Below are 12,500 nucleotides of genomic sequence, written 5' to 3' on the forward strand. Positions count from 1 at the left end.
ACCATTTGGTGAATGCCGGGGTGAAGAATGACAACATTTGGCACTGAAGATGCAGACAAATAGCTTGCTTGTTTAACCCATTGATACCTGATGCAGCATTTGCGTGTATATCCCTCATTTGTGTGTGTATCCCTTTAAGACCGCGAACCGCGTTAACGCGGTTCGCGGTCTTAAAGGGATACAGACACAAATGCTGCATCAGGTATCAATGGGTGAACGCCGCTGCATGGAATCACTCATCTCTATCTGCAGGCGATAGTTGCTGTTTAAAGGAGAACTTACCTCCAAAACACTTTTTTTCAGCTTTTAACCAATATGACTTTGGGGGTGATGTGTGAAGAATTCTGGTCAGAATTTCCACATTTGACACCAAACTGTTGCCATTTTACCATTTGTATCATTTTTCAGCAGCATATCTGGCATAAGAGCCCTCTAAGGGTCAAAGACTGCTTTTTTTTGTGCCCTCAAATGAATGGGATATTTGGTACAACCTGACGTCACGGTGGGTTTAGCGCGTGCATCTGGTGCATCTCCAAAGCCTATACAACTGGGCAAGATGGAAAAACCTTACTTAGTATCAGGCTCCAGAGGGCTCTAACTGAAGTAAAAAAAAATCTGTTTGCTCTTAAAATACTGAACCAAACGTCGTCAAAGTTGGCACATGTCTTAATTATAGTTAGTTTCCCGCTGAATGTGTCATTACTTTATTGATATCTTACCTGGATAAGCTCGAATGATGATGTTTATATTATCAGTCCGAGTTGCAAGCACTGTCTCCAGCCCATAGACTGTAAATGGCTCCAGCCCAGGCAGGCGAGTCGTACTGTTACATGGACGAGCCCCAAGCTCCGCGGGCGCGCGCAGCAGGCCAGCAGCAGCTGGGCTCTCTGTGCTCTGAGAGCAGCAGAGAGAGCAGTCTGATATTTCCGCAAACAAATATGGTCGCAGTTTAGCGCACATGTAAAATATAACGCTATACTACGACGTGACAACGTGACAAAGCTTCTCTAAACACATCGGCTACTATCATATTTCCCTGCATCCCTCCTACTGAGATTATATCGGTAATGATTTTGGACAGACTGAATGCGCGGAAGAGGAGAGATCTGCAGCTCTGCCCTGAGTAGCCCTGAGAGACACTCGCCTCGCTCCGACTACTGTGCCCGTCTGTGAAAAGCGTCCTGTCCAGTCGCACCTTCGCAAACAGATGCGGGATTCCCTCAATCCTGTACCCAATCTCAGACTGTATTCTCTAAATCGCACACCAGCTATTTCTGTCTACGTGGAGAAATCTCGCATTGTGTTACCCCAGAGCGAGAGGTTTGTCCTCACTGTGTGCTGTGTGCTGCGAGCAGCGAGGCTCTTAACGTAAGTTTAGACAAGCCACATGCAAGCCACGCACACACACATGGGACAAAATGGGACAAAAATAATTAAATTTCTAGTTCGCCACTGAATGGCCAAATTGATATAACTATCAACCATTTCAGGATTTTCTGTTTCCATACAGGCCACCAGCGTTGGCTAGTTGATGATATTTATAAAGATATCGCCCCTCTCAAATAAATTATTTTTGGGGCAGTAGGCAAACTGTAATGGCGTCGATTTCCGAAAAAAAATCTTGACTTAACACAGCCAAAGAGTCTAGTATAGACAAGAGTATATGTCATTTCTTGGTTTTTTCAATAGGTATTTTCAAATCACTGTTCTAATACATATCTAGGGGGTAAGTCCTCCTTTAACCACGAGGTCGAGGGATCAGCCCAGCAGCATTTCGCTAAACAAACCCTATGGAGCCAGCCTTGAGTGCTCACTCTATAGCCCCGGCTGTGCGGTCTACATTTTTTACTTCTGCTCTCACTCAGAAGGACATTTTTGAGATATTAACTTTGTTTGTTTGGCACAACTCAGTTAACTGCCGCGGGTTCCAGGTGTTTTGCGGTGTTGTTTGTTGTTGTTGTGACGTCACGCTGATTCCTCCTTGAGCTCTGAAGAAGTGTGTGAAGCGCTTCTAGTAGCTCTTCAGACCGTCCTGTTCAGGCCTCTCTAAAGCATCATATTGTGCACAAAAGCCCTGGAAAAGAGCAGTTTTTAAGCATGTACAGTGCTGGAGAATGTGAGGAGATTTCATCTCTGCTCACCATATTCACCTTATTCTTTGCCGATACAAGGACGCTTCTGCATGACGTCATTTTGTAATCGTCTTTCCGGTTTTAAACACGGAAGTAGAGTACGCCTATGCCTACCCCACACTACAGGATTTTCAAATCCTTGAAGATTATAAAAATCTTGAGAGCCCACACACTACAGGACAGAGAGAGCCGATTTTTTAACATTTCAATCTTGGGACACACACACAATCGCGTCTGTTCAAACGCAACCCCACACACTAGAAGATTATGCCGAAGATTCACTTTGGAAGCAGGGCTCGACGTTAACTTTTAAAATGAATCTTGACGAGGAAACGTGTGGAGCTTTAATACACTGTGTGGTTTTCTGCTCGCGGAAGTCTTGAAAACTCCACTTTGTCCGCCCAGCCGCGTCCATTCGGGGTGTAGGCCTACTGTGCACGGCCAGGCGAAAACCGTCTGCACAGGTGCCTTGTGGAGGGGCGTGTCTGCTGATTTGACTCACTTTTCCGTGCGGACACTCGCCGATCTAAGCGCTTGTTGTAGGCTACATGCTTTGCAGTATAGCATTAGTTTTCCGTCCCGTTCAAAGACGCACGGGTATTTCACCTCGATGACAATTTCCTCGTTCTTTGTTTCTGTGCGGGGCTGCGGGCGGACGCGGACCAGATTATTTTGCGAAAAACTGTATGGAAACGCAGCTACTACTGGCTCTCTGCTCAAGATGCAATCGCCTGTCGGGTTGTAAATATCTAACATGTTAGATATGCCCGATTCACAATCGGGAAGAGGCAGTCTTCCCGATTGTGAATCTTTGAACCCCACACACTACAGGATCATTTGGGAAGATTATCTGCCCGACGCGCATCAAATCGGGAGCACCCCCGAGAAAATCGGGAGGGGGGAATCTTGGCCATAATCTTGCAAATTATCCTGTAGTGTGGGGTAGGCATTACCGTAGTCATTTTTAGACTTGCCAAAAAGCTGTTTTCAAGCAAAAAAAAAGTGTTTTAAAGTTTTAATATTTTTCGGGTGAGAACGTAACATACCTTAGAACACGGCTCTCTTGAATACTCGATTCTGATTGGTCAATCAACAATATTCACCGGTCATTATTTCTCGACAACCGACCGCTGCTCTGCCACACCTGGATTAATCAGTTGATAAGAGCATTTTGTCTGCAGACGCTACTAATTAGGCCAACCAGTTGCAGCTGTGGTGTCTTGTGTGCCAATTACGAATGAAACCGCTTTGTCGTTGAAAACGCTATTAAAAAATCTATTTGAATAATTATTTTTGTCAGATTATTGAATGATTTAGTTGTAGGTCGTGTTCTAAGCGGGATAATGTATATTGAGGCGGTGATTACTGGGAAATAATGACCTTCAGGTGAACGATTAAGCCCTCCGCTACGCGTCGGGCTCAATCCACCTGTCGGTCATTATTTACCCCGTAATCACCGCCTCAATATACAGTACATTATCCCTTACGTATATGTGACCAGTTTATCAGAATAAACGCCTATTTGGAAATATTTAACGAGAAGCGAGGACCGGGAGCGCTGGCTGTGCTGACCGGTCAGACTAGCTATCTGTCAAACCCTACTGTAGTTAGGCTACTGGCAGTGAGAAAACACTGTCGACGTGCTTTTGTAACTAACGTTAAATGCCGACCGGGTACAGCCATCGGCTCCTCACAGCAGTAACGCTATGAACACGTCACTGAAGTTGGCCGCAGTGTAGCTTAATTCTGAATGTTGCCAAACTTCATTCATTATTATAGTGACGTTTTGTTTTGAAATTGGCCGCCAACTAGCGCTGAACCGGAAGAACAAATACAATTGCGTGTAACGCGGAAGAGAGAAAAAGTGGGCGTGGTGAATACAGGTGAATACATTCCCAGTATTGGCCAATGTAAAGATACTGTAAGCGTAAACTATACTTGACCTACTTTTCAGTATGTGGAAATATCTCAGTATACTGTATCCTATTTTTCCCATCTTCTCAAATACCCGTTGTAATGGTCCATGGCCTGCCTCAGGGTCTCACCCCACATGCTTTCTGCATCATCTGTAATCCCGTCGTCGATCTCAAATCCAATAAAAGTCTTATGCACTCTGCTGCCAGATGTACAGCACAACAATGCCACGCACGCCAGTACATGCCGGTACTTCCCTCTCGCCTGGACCAATCAGGGTCAAGTGTTTTCTCATGAAATCAATTCTCTCAAAGCCGATCCCTGCAGATGAACGAGGATTACCATAACGTCATGTACAACCTGAGCCCCACAACACACCATAATACCCCCAAACACTCTCCGCATCCAATCATGTGCAACTACTGTAATTTACTACTGTTGTGTCAGCTAGCCCTCCTTTTCCTGTTCTCTCCACATACTCTATCATACTCCCCCTGCTCTCCCGCCCCACCTCCTCCCCTTCCCCCACTATTCTAAAGCATGGCATCCATCTTATTTTAAAGCATGGCACCCATTCTCTTTCTTTCCCCCTTCCCCTGCTCCTTCCCCACCTCTCCTTCTCCGTTCTCTCCTCCCCCACATTTCTCATTCTCTCCCCACCTCCTCCCTCTCCCTGCTCTCTCCCCCACATCCCCCCCCCGCTCCTCCCCCCTCCCCTCTCCTGCTCTCTTCTTTCCCCCTTCCCCTGCTCCTTCCCCACCTCCTATACTCCCCAGCATTTCCCATTCCCTCCCCACCCCATCACTCTCTCACATTCCCCCTGCTCTCCCTCCCTTCTCCTGCTCTCTCCTCTGCTCTATCCTATATTTTCTATATTTCTCTATCAATTGTTCAAAATGTTATCTTTATTCTGTAATTTGCTACTGTTGTGTCAGCTAGATTTAGCTAGACATATTCTCTGTGAAGCCCTCTGAGACATGCTTGTGAATTAGGGCTATATAAATAAACTTGACTTGACTTGCAAGATCTCATGTGTATTTGTATAGCACATTTCATACACAGAGGCAATTCAAAATGCTTTACATAAAATGGATAAAAAGACAGAACCATATAGAGAGAGAGGGAGAGAGACAGAGAGAGAGGGAAAGAGAGGGAGAAAGAGGGAGGGAGAGAGAGAGAGTTTAAAAAACATAAACAAAAAAGCTTAATCAAGTTAAATTGCAGCAGGTGGTGCTGCTGCAGCAAAGATGCATTTAATTGAAAGTATTGATGTTTACAGATGGAGATATACATTATCTGTTTGTTTTTTTATTGTTTTTCTTTTTCAGGCAAGAGTCCTAAACTCCGTAGAGCTGGAGCGATATATCAAAATATAAAAGTTTGTGAAGCGAATGAACTTGATAGATAGAAGCAAACATGAGCTCATAGTGTATGTCATAACACCTCTCTCTCTCTCTCTCCCAGGCCCCCCCTCTCCGCCTCGAGACCTGGTCTACACGCTGAAGCAGTCCACGCTGATCCTGGAGTGGGCGGCGCCCTCGGACGCGGGCGGCCGGGCGGACCTGACGTACAGCGTGGGCTGCCGGCGCTGCGCTGCGGGCGGCCGCTGCTCGCCGTGCGGGCCCAGCGTGGGCTTCGTGCCCCAGCAGCTCGGCCTGACGGAGCGGACGGTGACCGTGGTCAACCTGCTGCCCAACACCAACTACAGCTTCACCGTGGAAGCCCTGAACGGCGTGTCGGAGCTGCTGCCCAACAAGAGGTTCTACACACAGGTCAACGTGTCAACCAGTCTGCCTGGTGAGTCGCCGTTTTGATACTTAAGACACACACAGACACTCTCAGGGACGCGCAAACGTCTCAGTCAAGAAGGAAACTGGAGAATGTAGGGAAACAGTGGATGGATCCATCCAGAAGGAGGCGGTAATGCAACATAAAGGATGCCAACTGAACTGCCATAAAACAGCGCGCCGACAGCGCCGCCTGTCACCGCAGACGCAGCTGATCGTGGCAGGCGATCAGGATGATCTCATTTTCATCAGCAGGCCGTTAGCAGGTCGTTAGCAGGTCGTCAGCAGGCCGTTAGCAGGTCGTCAGCAGGCCGTTAGCAGGCAGTTAGCAGGCCGTTAGCAGGCCGTTAGCAGGTCGTCAGCAGGCCGTTAGCAGGCCGTTAGCAGGCCGTTAGCAGGCCGCCAGCAGGCCGTTAGCAGGTCGTCAGCAGGCCGTTAGCAGGCCGTTAGCAGGCCGTTAGCAGGCCGTTAGCAGGCCGCCAGCAGGCCGTTAGCAGGTCGTCAGCAGGCCGTTAGCAGGTCGTCAGCAGGCCGTTAGCAGGCCGTTAGCAGGCCGCCAGCAGGCCGTTAGCAGGCCGCCAGCAGGCCGTTAGCAGGTCGTCAGCAGGCCGTTAGCAGGCCGTTAGCAGGCCGTCAGCAGGCCGTCAGCAGGTCGTCAGCAGGCCGTTAGCAGGTCGTCAGCAGGCCGTTAGCAGGTCGTCAGCAGGCCGTTAGCAGGCCGTTAGCAGGCCGTTAGCAGGCCGTTAGAGGGAGGAGGAAGATGCGTGCGTGCGTTTGTGCGCGCATGAGTGTGTGTGTGTGTGAGTGTGTGTGTGTGTGTGTGTGTGTGTGTGTGTGTGTGTGTGTGTGTCAGTGCCCTAGATTCCCTTGCTGACCAATTGTAAAAAGGAAGGTTATGTAAGCGTAACATCTGGACATTTGCACCGCAGCGTGAGGAGCTTGGGCCTAAAGGATAGCTTTGTGTGTGTGTGTGTGTGTGTGTGTGTGTGTGTGTGTGTGTGTGTGTGTGTGTGTGTGTGTGTGTGTGTGTGTGTGTGTGTGTGTGTGTGTGTGTGCGTGCGTGCGTGCGTGCGTGCGTGTGAATGAGCTCCATAATTTTGACTGAGCAATAAACTATATTACTGTCTCATATTACAGACATCAATGACGCGTGGTTGGTTCATACCTTTCCAAATTTCCAAACGTTTGAATGTTTTGCTAGAGAAGTGGATCTGTCCTCACATAAGTACCCATACTTATTTGTTTTACCCCTCTCGTCACATCTCAATTTTAATAACAGAGACATCAAAATGTTTTTGTCCCAAACGTTTCAAATCTAGCCTCCATTTTGAAGAATACTTTGTAAGAATGTCTGTTGTGTTGTCGTGCATATACCGGCCCCTTTATCCAACATCAATGGGAACGTGCGCTGACATGGCTAACACTGTAGGCCGACAAGATGTGGCTAACAAACAAGCTAGCCTTCAAAGAGATTGAGCCAAAAAGGCCCAGCTGTACATCAGAACGGGTCAAAGACGCGGTGATGACTTCCCCCGCCTCACGTGCTTCTTTCAGGCCTTCTCTCTTTTATCCTCTCTCTCTGCCTGACCGTCTTCTCAGTGGTTGCCATGGTGTTGAATGATGCGGTTGCCATGGCGTTGATTGAATGATGCTTGGTTATTAAGGGGTGTTATGGTGGACGTGGTTCTGCTGGCCCGTGTCATCCGGGGGGATCGGGGAAGGGGTTAGGAGAGTGTTTCTGCAGGGCCTTCACAAGGCTTTCTGTGTCAGAGGGATTTGTGCTGTCTGTGTGTGTGTGTGTGTGTGTGTGTGTGTGTGTGTGTGTGTGTGTGTCTGTGTGTGTGTGTGCGTGCGTGCGTGCGTGCGTGCGTGCGTGCGTGTGTGTCAGTCAAAGCTTTACAGAAAGACATACAGTGATTCAATATTTGACTTGTTTTTGAAATGTGTTTTAGGATTTGACTCAATGTGTCTTGAAAAGCAGCTTCACCGCGTCACGCGTGTGTGTTGTTCTTCTGAGCCTGTGTGCTTTCCACACATGGTTAGCCTAGCGTGCTTCACGTCAGCAGCTAAGCAGCTCACCAGCACCTGAACCCTCTCACGACGTGCGCTCCTCGGTGCACGGCTCGCCCTTAGGGTGTCCGCGTGTGCGCCTCCACACTGAGACTCCGCCTCCACACTGAGACTCCGCCTCCACACTGAGACTCCACGCCATCAAAACTCACTGACCTTTATAAATACTGCAGCAGGGATTTGGAACAAAGGGCCGCAGCACGCACATTCTCTCTCTCTTTCTCTCTCTTTCTCTCTCTTTCTCTCTCTCTTTCTCTCTCTCTCTCTGTCTCTCTCTCTTTCTCTATCCCTCTCTCTCTCCCCTATAATCACTATTACACTTCTTTTTTTGCACCATCCCTCTTCCTTTTATACCCTCCATTTCCTTTCTCATTTCCCCATCTTCTCCTTTTCTTCCTCTCCTATTCTCTCTATTCTTAGATGCTAATCTCTCTCCCTCCCCCTCTCCCTCATCCACCTCTCTCCATCCACACCTTTCTTTCCGCTCTCCTCGCTTTTCTCTCTCTCCTCCCTCCTTGACATTAATCGCCTCCCCCACCTTCCCATTCACCTCTCTCTCCATCTCTTACGCGCTGGTTTGGTGCGCGGCGCTAAGCTTGTTAGCCAGTGCGCGCGGTGGGGCAACGCGTTAAAGCTTTTCTCTGCTGTAATCTAAATAAAGCAATAGTGCTTTAGCTGGAGGCCGCCGGCACGAGCAGGAAGACTGAGAGAATTTAAGGTTACGTTCTAATAGGGCAGGGGAGGGTGCTGCTGGAGGGGGTTATAACATCCGACCCCCCACACTCACACACACACACACACACACACACACTCACTCACAGGGGGTCAATTTACCCCCCCCCCCCCCCCACCCGACACGGTGTCAAGGCCTTGTGACATTCAAACTGAATACAGATTGAATGTGTTAAGCCTCGCCTGGCGTTCCTGCACGTGCTCAGTGGAAGGCGAGGGGATGGAGGGGGCTTTATCACAAACCTCCAGGCCGGGGTGGGGTGGGGGGGGGGGGGGGGGGGGTGCTACACTCTTAGAAGAAGTGGTTCTATATGGAACCTTTATGGGTTCTATAGCTTGGTACGTATTTGGAACCCTCAAATGGTTCTATGTAGAACCATTTCAGATGGTTCATTTGAAAGAACCCTTGGGGTTCTATATCGAACTTTTGGGGGGTTCTATATAGAACCACTTTTTAAACATTATAGAACCCTTTGGGGTTATAGAACCACTTTTTTAAAAAATAGAACGCTTTGGGGTTCTATGTAGAACCACTTTTTAAAAATAGAACCCTTTGGGGTCCACCAATCAGTCAACACCTTAAGAAGAAGAAGGGTTCTTCGAAGGGTTCTTTGTTGTCTTACAGAAATTGTATAGAACCTTTTTAGACATGGGGTTATTTGGTAAATGATATAGAACCTTAGGTTCTATATAGAACCCTAATCAACCTTATTTTCTAAGAGTGTAGGATAAATGGGCAGAGGGAGAGAGAGGGGGGCAGAGGGGGAGGGGGGGCAGAGGGGTAGGGGGGGCAGAGGGGTAGGGGTTGGGTAAATGGGGGATCAATTTTGCCCAAAGCTCATAGGACCTCTTATCCAGCTGTAGATTACGTATGTGTGTGTGTGTGTGTGTGTGTGTGTGTGTGTATGTATGTGTGTGTGTGTGTGTGTGTGTGTGTGTGTGTGTGTGTGTGTGTGTGTGTGTGTGTGTGTATGACCGCGATTGTGTGTGGATTTTCCACGCTCGCATGCCATGTGCCGCACATTCCTTCATGCTTGATTTGTGTATGAGAAAGGAATATTGATATCTTACCTCTACTGTGTGTGTGTGTCTGTGTGTGTGTCTGTGTCTGTGTGTCTGTGTGTCTGTGTGTGTGTGTGTGTGTGTCTGTGTGTGTGTGTGTGTGTGTGTGTGTGTGTGTGTCTGTGTGTCTGTGGTGGAGGTGTGGGTCAGGGAGGAGGGAGGGATGGGGTGGAGGTAGGGATGGGAATCGAGAACCGGTTCTTGTTGAGAACCGGGTCCCAGTGGATCAATTCCTTGGAATCACGCACGCAGCCTTGTTTTGTTTAGACCGCAGCCACCATGGCGTCTAGGCAGAAGCAAAACGATGACCACAGTGCCACTTGCAATGCTTGCAAAACCTCTATTTCGTCAAAGGGGGGAAATAGCAATATGCAGAAACATTTGTCCAGCACAGCATGCAATCATTTTGCAGGAATGTCACGTTTTTGGTGTGCTCCGGACTGACGATAACGTGGCTAAAAGCAGCGCGGCTAACGTTAGCGCTTATCTGTTAATATGGAAGGTAAACTCCTCCAGACCCAGATTTCACTAATACTCCATTTCCATCCATTTAATTTAGAGGATGATGACGTTCAGAGTCAGACTGGTTCAGAGGCTGGTAGGGTTAGGGTTAGACTGGTAGGGTTAGGGTTAGACTGGTAGTCGCTCTGGGTCAGAGGCTGCAGCGAGTACTTCTTGTGCACCTCTAGCCCCTCCATTCACCCAGGCAGGGAAGAGTAAAATGACCAGGCGAGGGTAACCACGTTAGATGCCCCTGACTTTCGGTAGGTTAATTTGTTGTATTTTGTCTGACATGCCAGCTAAACTAAAATGTCAAAGTTGCATGTTGTTATTCTAACCACTAGTTCTGTTTCATTCATTCCCACTATATATTTTTTTATAGGGAGATGACAAAGATGCTCAACCCAAAATACAAACCGCCAAACAGAGCCAGTTTAACAGACACACTGATCCCTGCTTGGTATGGGATTGAAAAGAGCAATCTGATCTCAGAGCTGAATAATAATACATAATAATAATAATAATAATAATAATAATAATAATAATAATAATAATAATAATAATAATAATATAAAAGAAAATTAATGTTAATAAACCCGTTTGTACTCTTTTTTTCCCCCCTTGCCCAATGAGAATCGATAAGAGAATCGATAAGGAATCGGATCGATAAGCAGAATCGAAAATGGAATCGGGATCGCTCAAATCTTATCAATTCCCAGAGGTGGAGGTGTGGGTCAGGGAGGAGGGAGGGATGAGGTGTGGGTCAGGGAGGAGGGAGGGATGAGGTGTGGGTCAGGGAGGAGGGAGGGATGAGGTGTGGGTCAGGGAGGAGGGAGGGATGAGGTGTGGGTCAGGGAGGAGGGAGGGATGAGGTGTGGGTCAGGGAGGAGGGAGGGATGAGGTGTGGGTCAGGGAGGAGGGAGGGATGAGGTGTGGGTCAGGGAGGAGGGAGGGATGAGGTGTGGGTCAGGGAGGAGGGAGGGATGAGGTGTGGGTCAGGGAGGAGGGAGGGATGAGGTGTGGGTCAGGGAGGAGGGAGGGATGAGGTGTGGGTCAGGGAGGAGGGAGGGATGAGGTGTGGGTCAGGGAGGAGGGAGGGATGAGGTGTGGGTCAGGGAGGAGGGAGGGATGAGGTGTGGGTCAGGGAGGAGGGAGGGATGAGGTGTGGGTCAGGGAGGAGGGAGGGATGAGGTGTGGGTCAGGGAGGAGGGAGGGATGAGGTGTGGTCAGGGAGGAGGAGGGATGAGGTGTGGGTCAGGGAGGAGGGAGGGATGAGGTGTGGGTCAGGGAGGAGGGAGGGATGAGGTGTGGGTCAGGGAGGAGGGAGGGATGAGGTGTGGGTCAGGGAGGAGGGAGGGATGAGGTGTGGTCAGGGAGGAGGGAGGGATGAGGTGTGGGTCAGGGAGGAGGGAGGGATGAGGTGTGGGTCAGGGAGGAGGGAGGGATTGACATTTCAATATCCTGAGAGGATTACTGGGCAGGCTTTGGATAGCTGCTCCCTGCAGAGTTACACTGACCGGGAGATGGAAGCATGAAGGGAGGAGAGGAGAGGAGAGGAGAGGGCTGAATAGAGAAGTGGATATACGTGTGTGGTGTGTGTGTGGGGGGGGGGGGGGGTGGGGGGGGGGGGGGGGGGTTGAGAGAGGAGAAGGAGATGGAGGGATGAAATAGAAAGAGAGAAAAGGAGGAAAGAGAGATGTGAGAGCGGGCAGAAAAAAGGAGCAACACAGCATCTATACTGCTGAAGAGAATACAGGACTGAGATGAGGAACTAGCAGGCAGAGGAGGAGCTAAATCCAGAGGGAGGAGCTAAATCAGGCAGAGGGAGGAGCTAAATCCTGGGGAGGCATCTGGGGTCAGAGCAGCGGGAATGGAAACATTGAATGTTGACGGAGAGAAGATGAGAGAGAGGCTGAGCAGACTGACTTTACACCTCTTGATTTCTCACGTCTGATTGGCTGCTAGGTACACGTTGCAGTTTGAATATTTGAATATGTATCAGTTTGAGTATGGATTAATTTTGTTCTCTCCTAAAAACTCTCCTCCTCATCCTCATCCCCCTCTCCCCTCACTACACAGAGGCCCTTCTCATCCCCCTCTCCCCTCCTCTGCACAGAGGCCTTCTCATCCCCCTCTCTCCTCCTCTACACAGAGGCCTTCTCATCCCCCTCTCCCCTCCTCTACACAGAGGCCTTCTCATCCCCCTCTCCCCTCCTCTACACAGAGGCCTTCTCATCCCCCTCTCCCCTCCTCTACACAGAGGCCTTCTCATCCCCCTCTCTCCTCCTCTGCACAGAGGCCT

At 49.1% G+C, this 12,500-nt stretch overlaps 1 protein-coding gene across 1 annotated transcript in view; it reads left to right on the forward strand.

Annotated features, from left to right (window-relative positions):
- Positions 1–12,500, forward strand: part of LOC310771128 (ephrin type-A receptor 7-like) — a gene marked incomplete at both ends in the record, with an annotated part of 79,467 nt that overhangs the window by 13,002 nt on the left and 53,965 nt on the right. Inside the window, one exon of the mRNA XM_083663792.1 lies at positions 5,511–5,843. Coding sequence (XP_083519918.1) covers positions 5,511–5,843 — 333 coding nt within the window. The remainder of the gene's footprint in view (positions 1–5,510; positions 5,844–12,500) is intronic.

Source organism: Poromitra crassiceps (genome assembly GCF_964638095.1).
Source record: "Poromitra crassiceps genome assembly, contig: HAP1_SCAFFOLD_662, whole genome shotgun sequence".
NCBI classification, from domain to species: Eukaryota; Metazoa; Chordata; class Actinopteri; order Beryciformes; family Melamphaidae; genus Poromitra; species Poromitra crassiceps.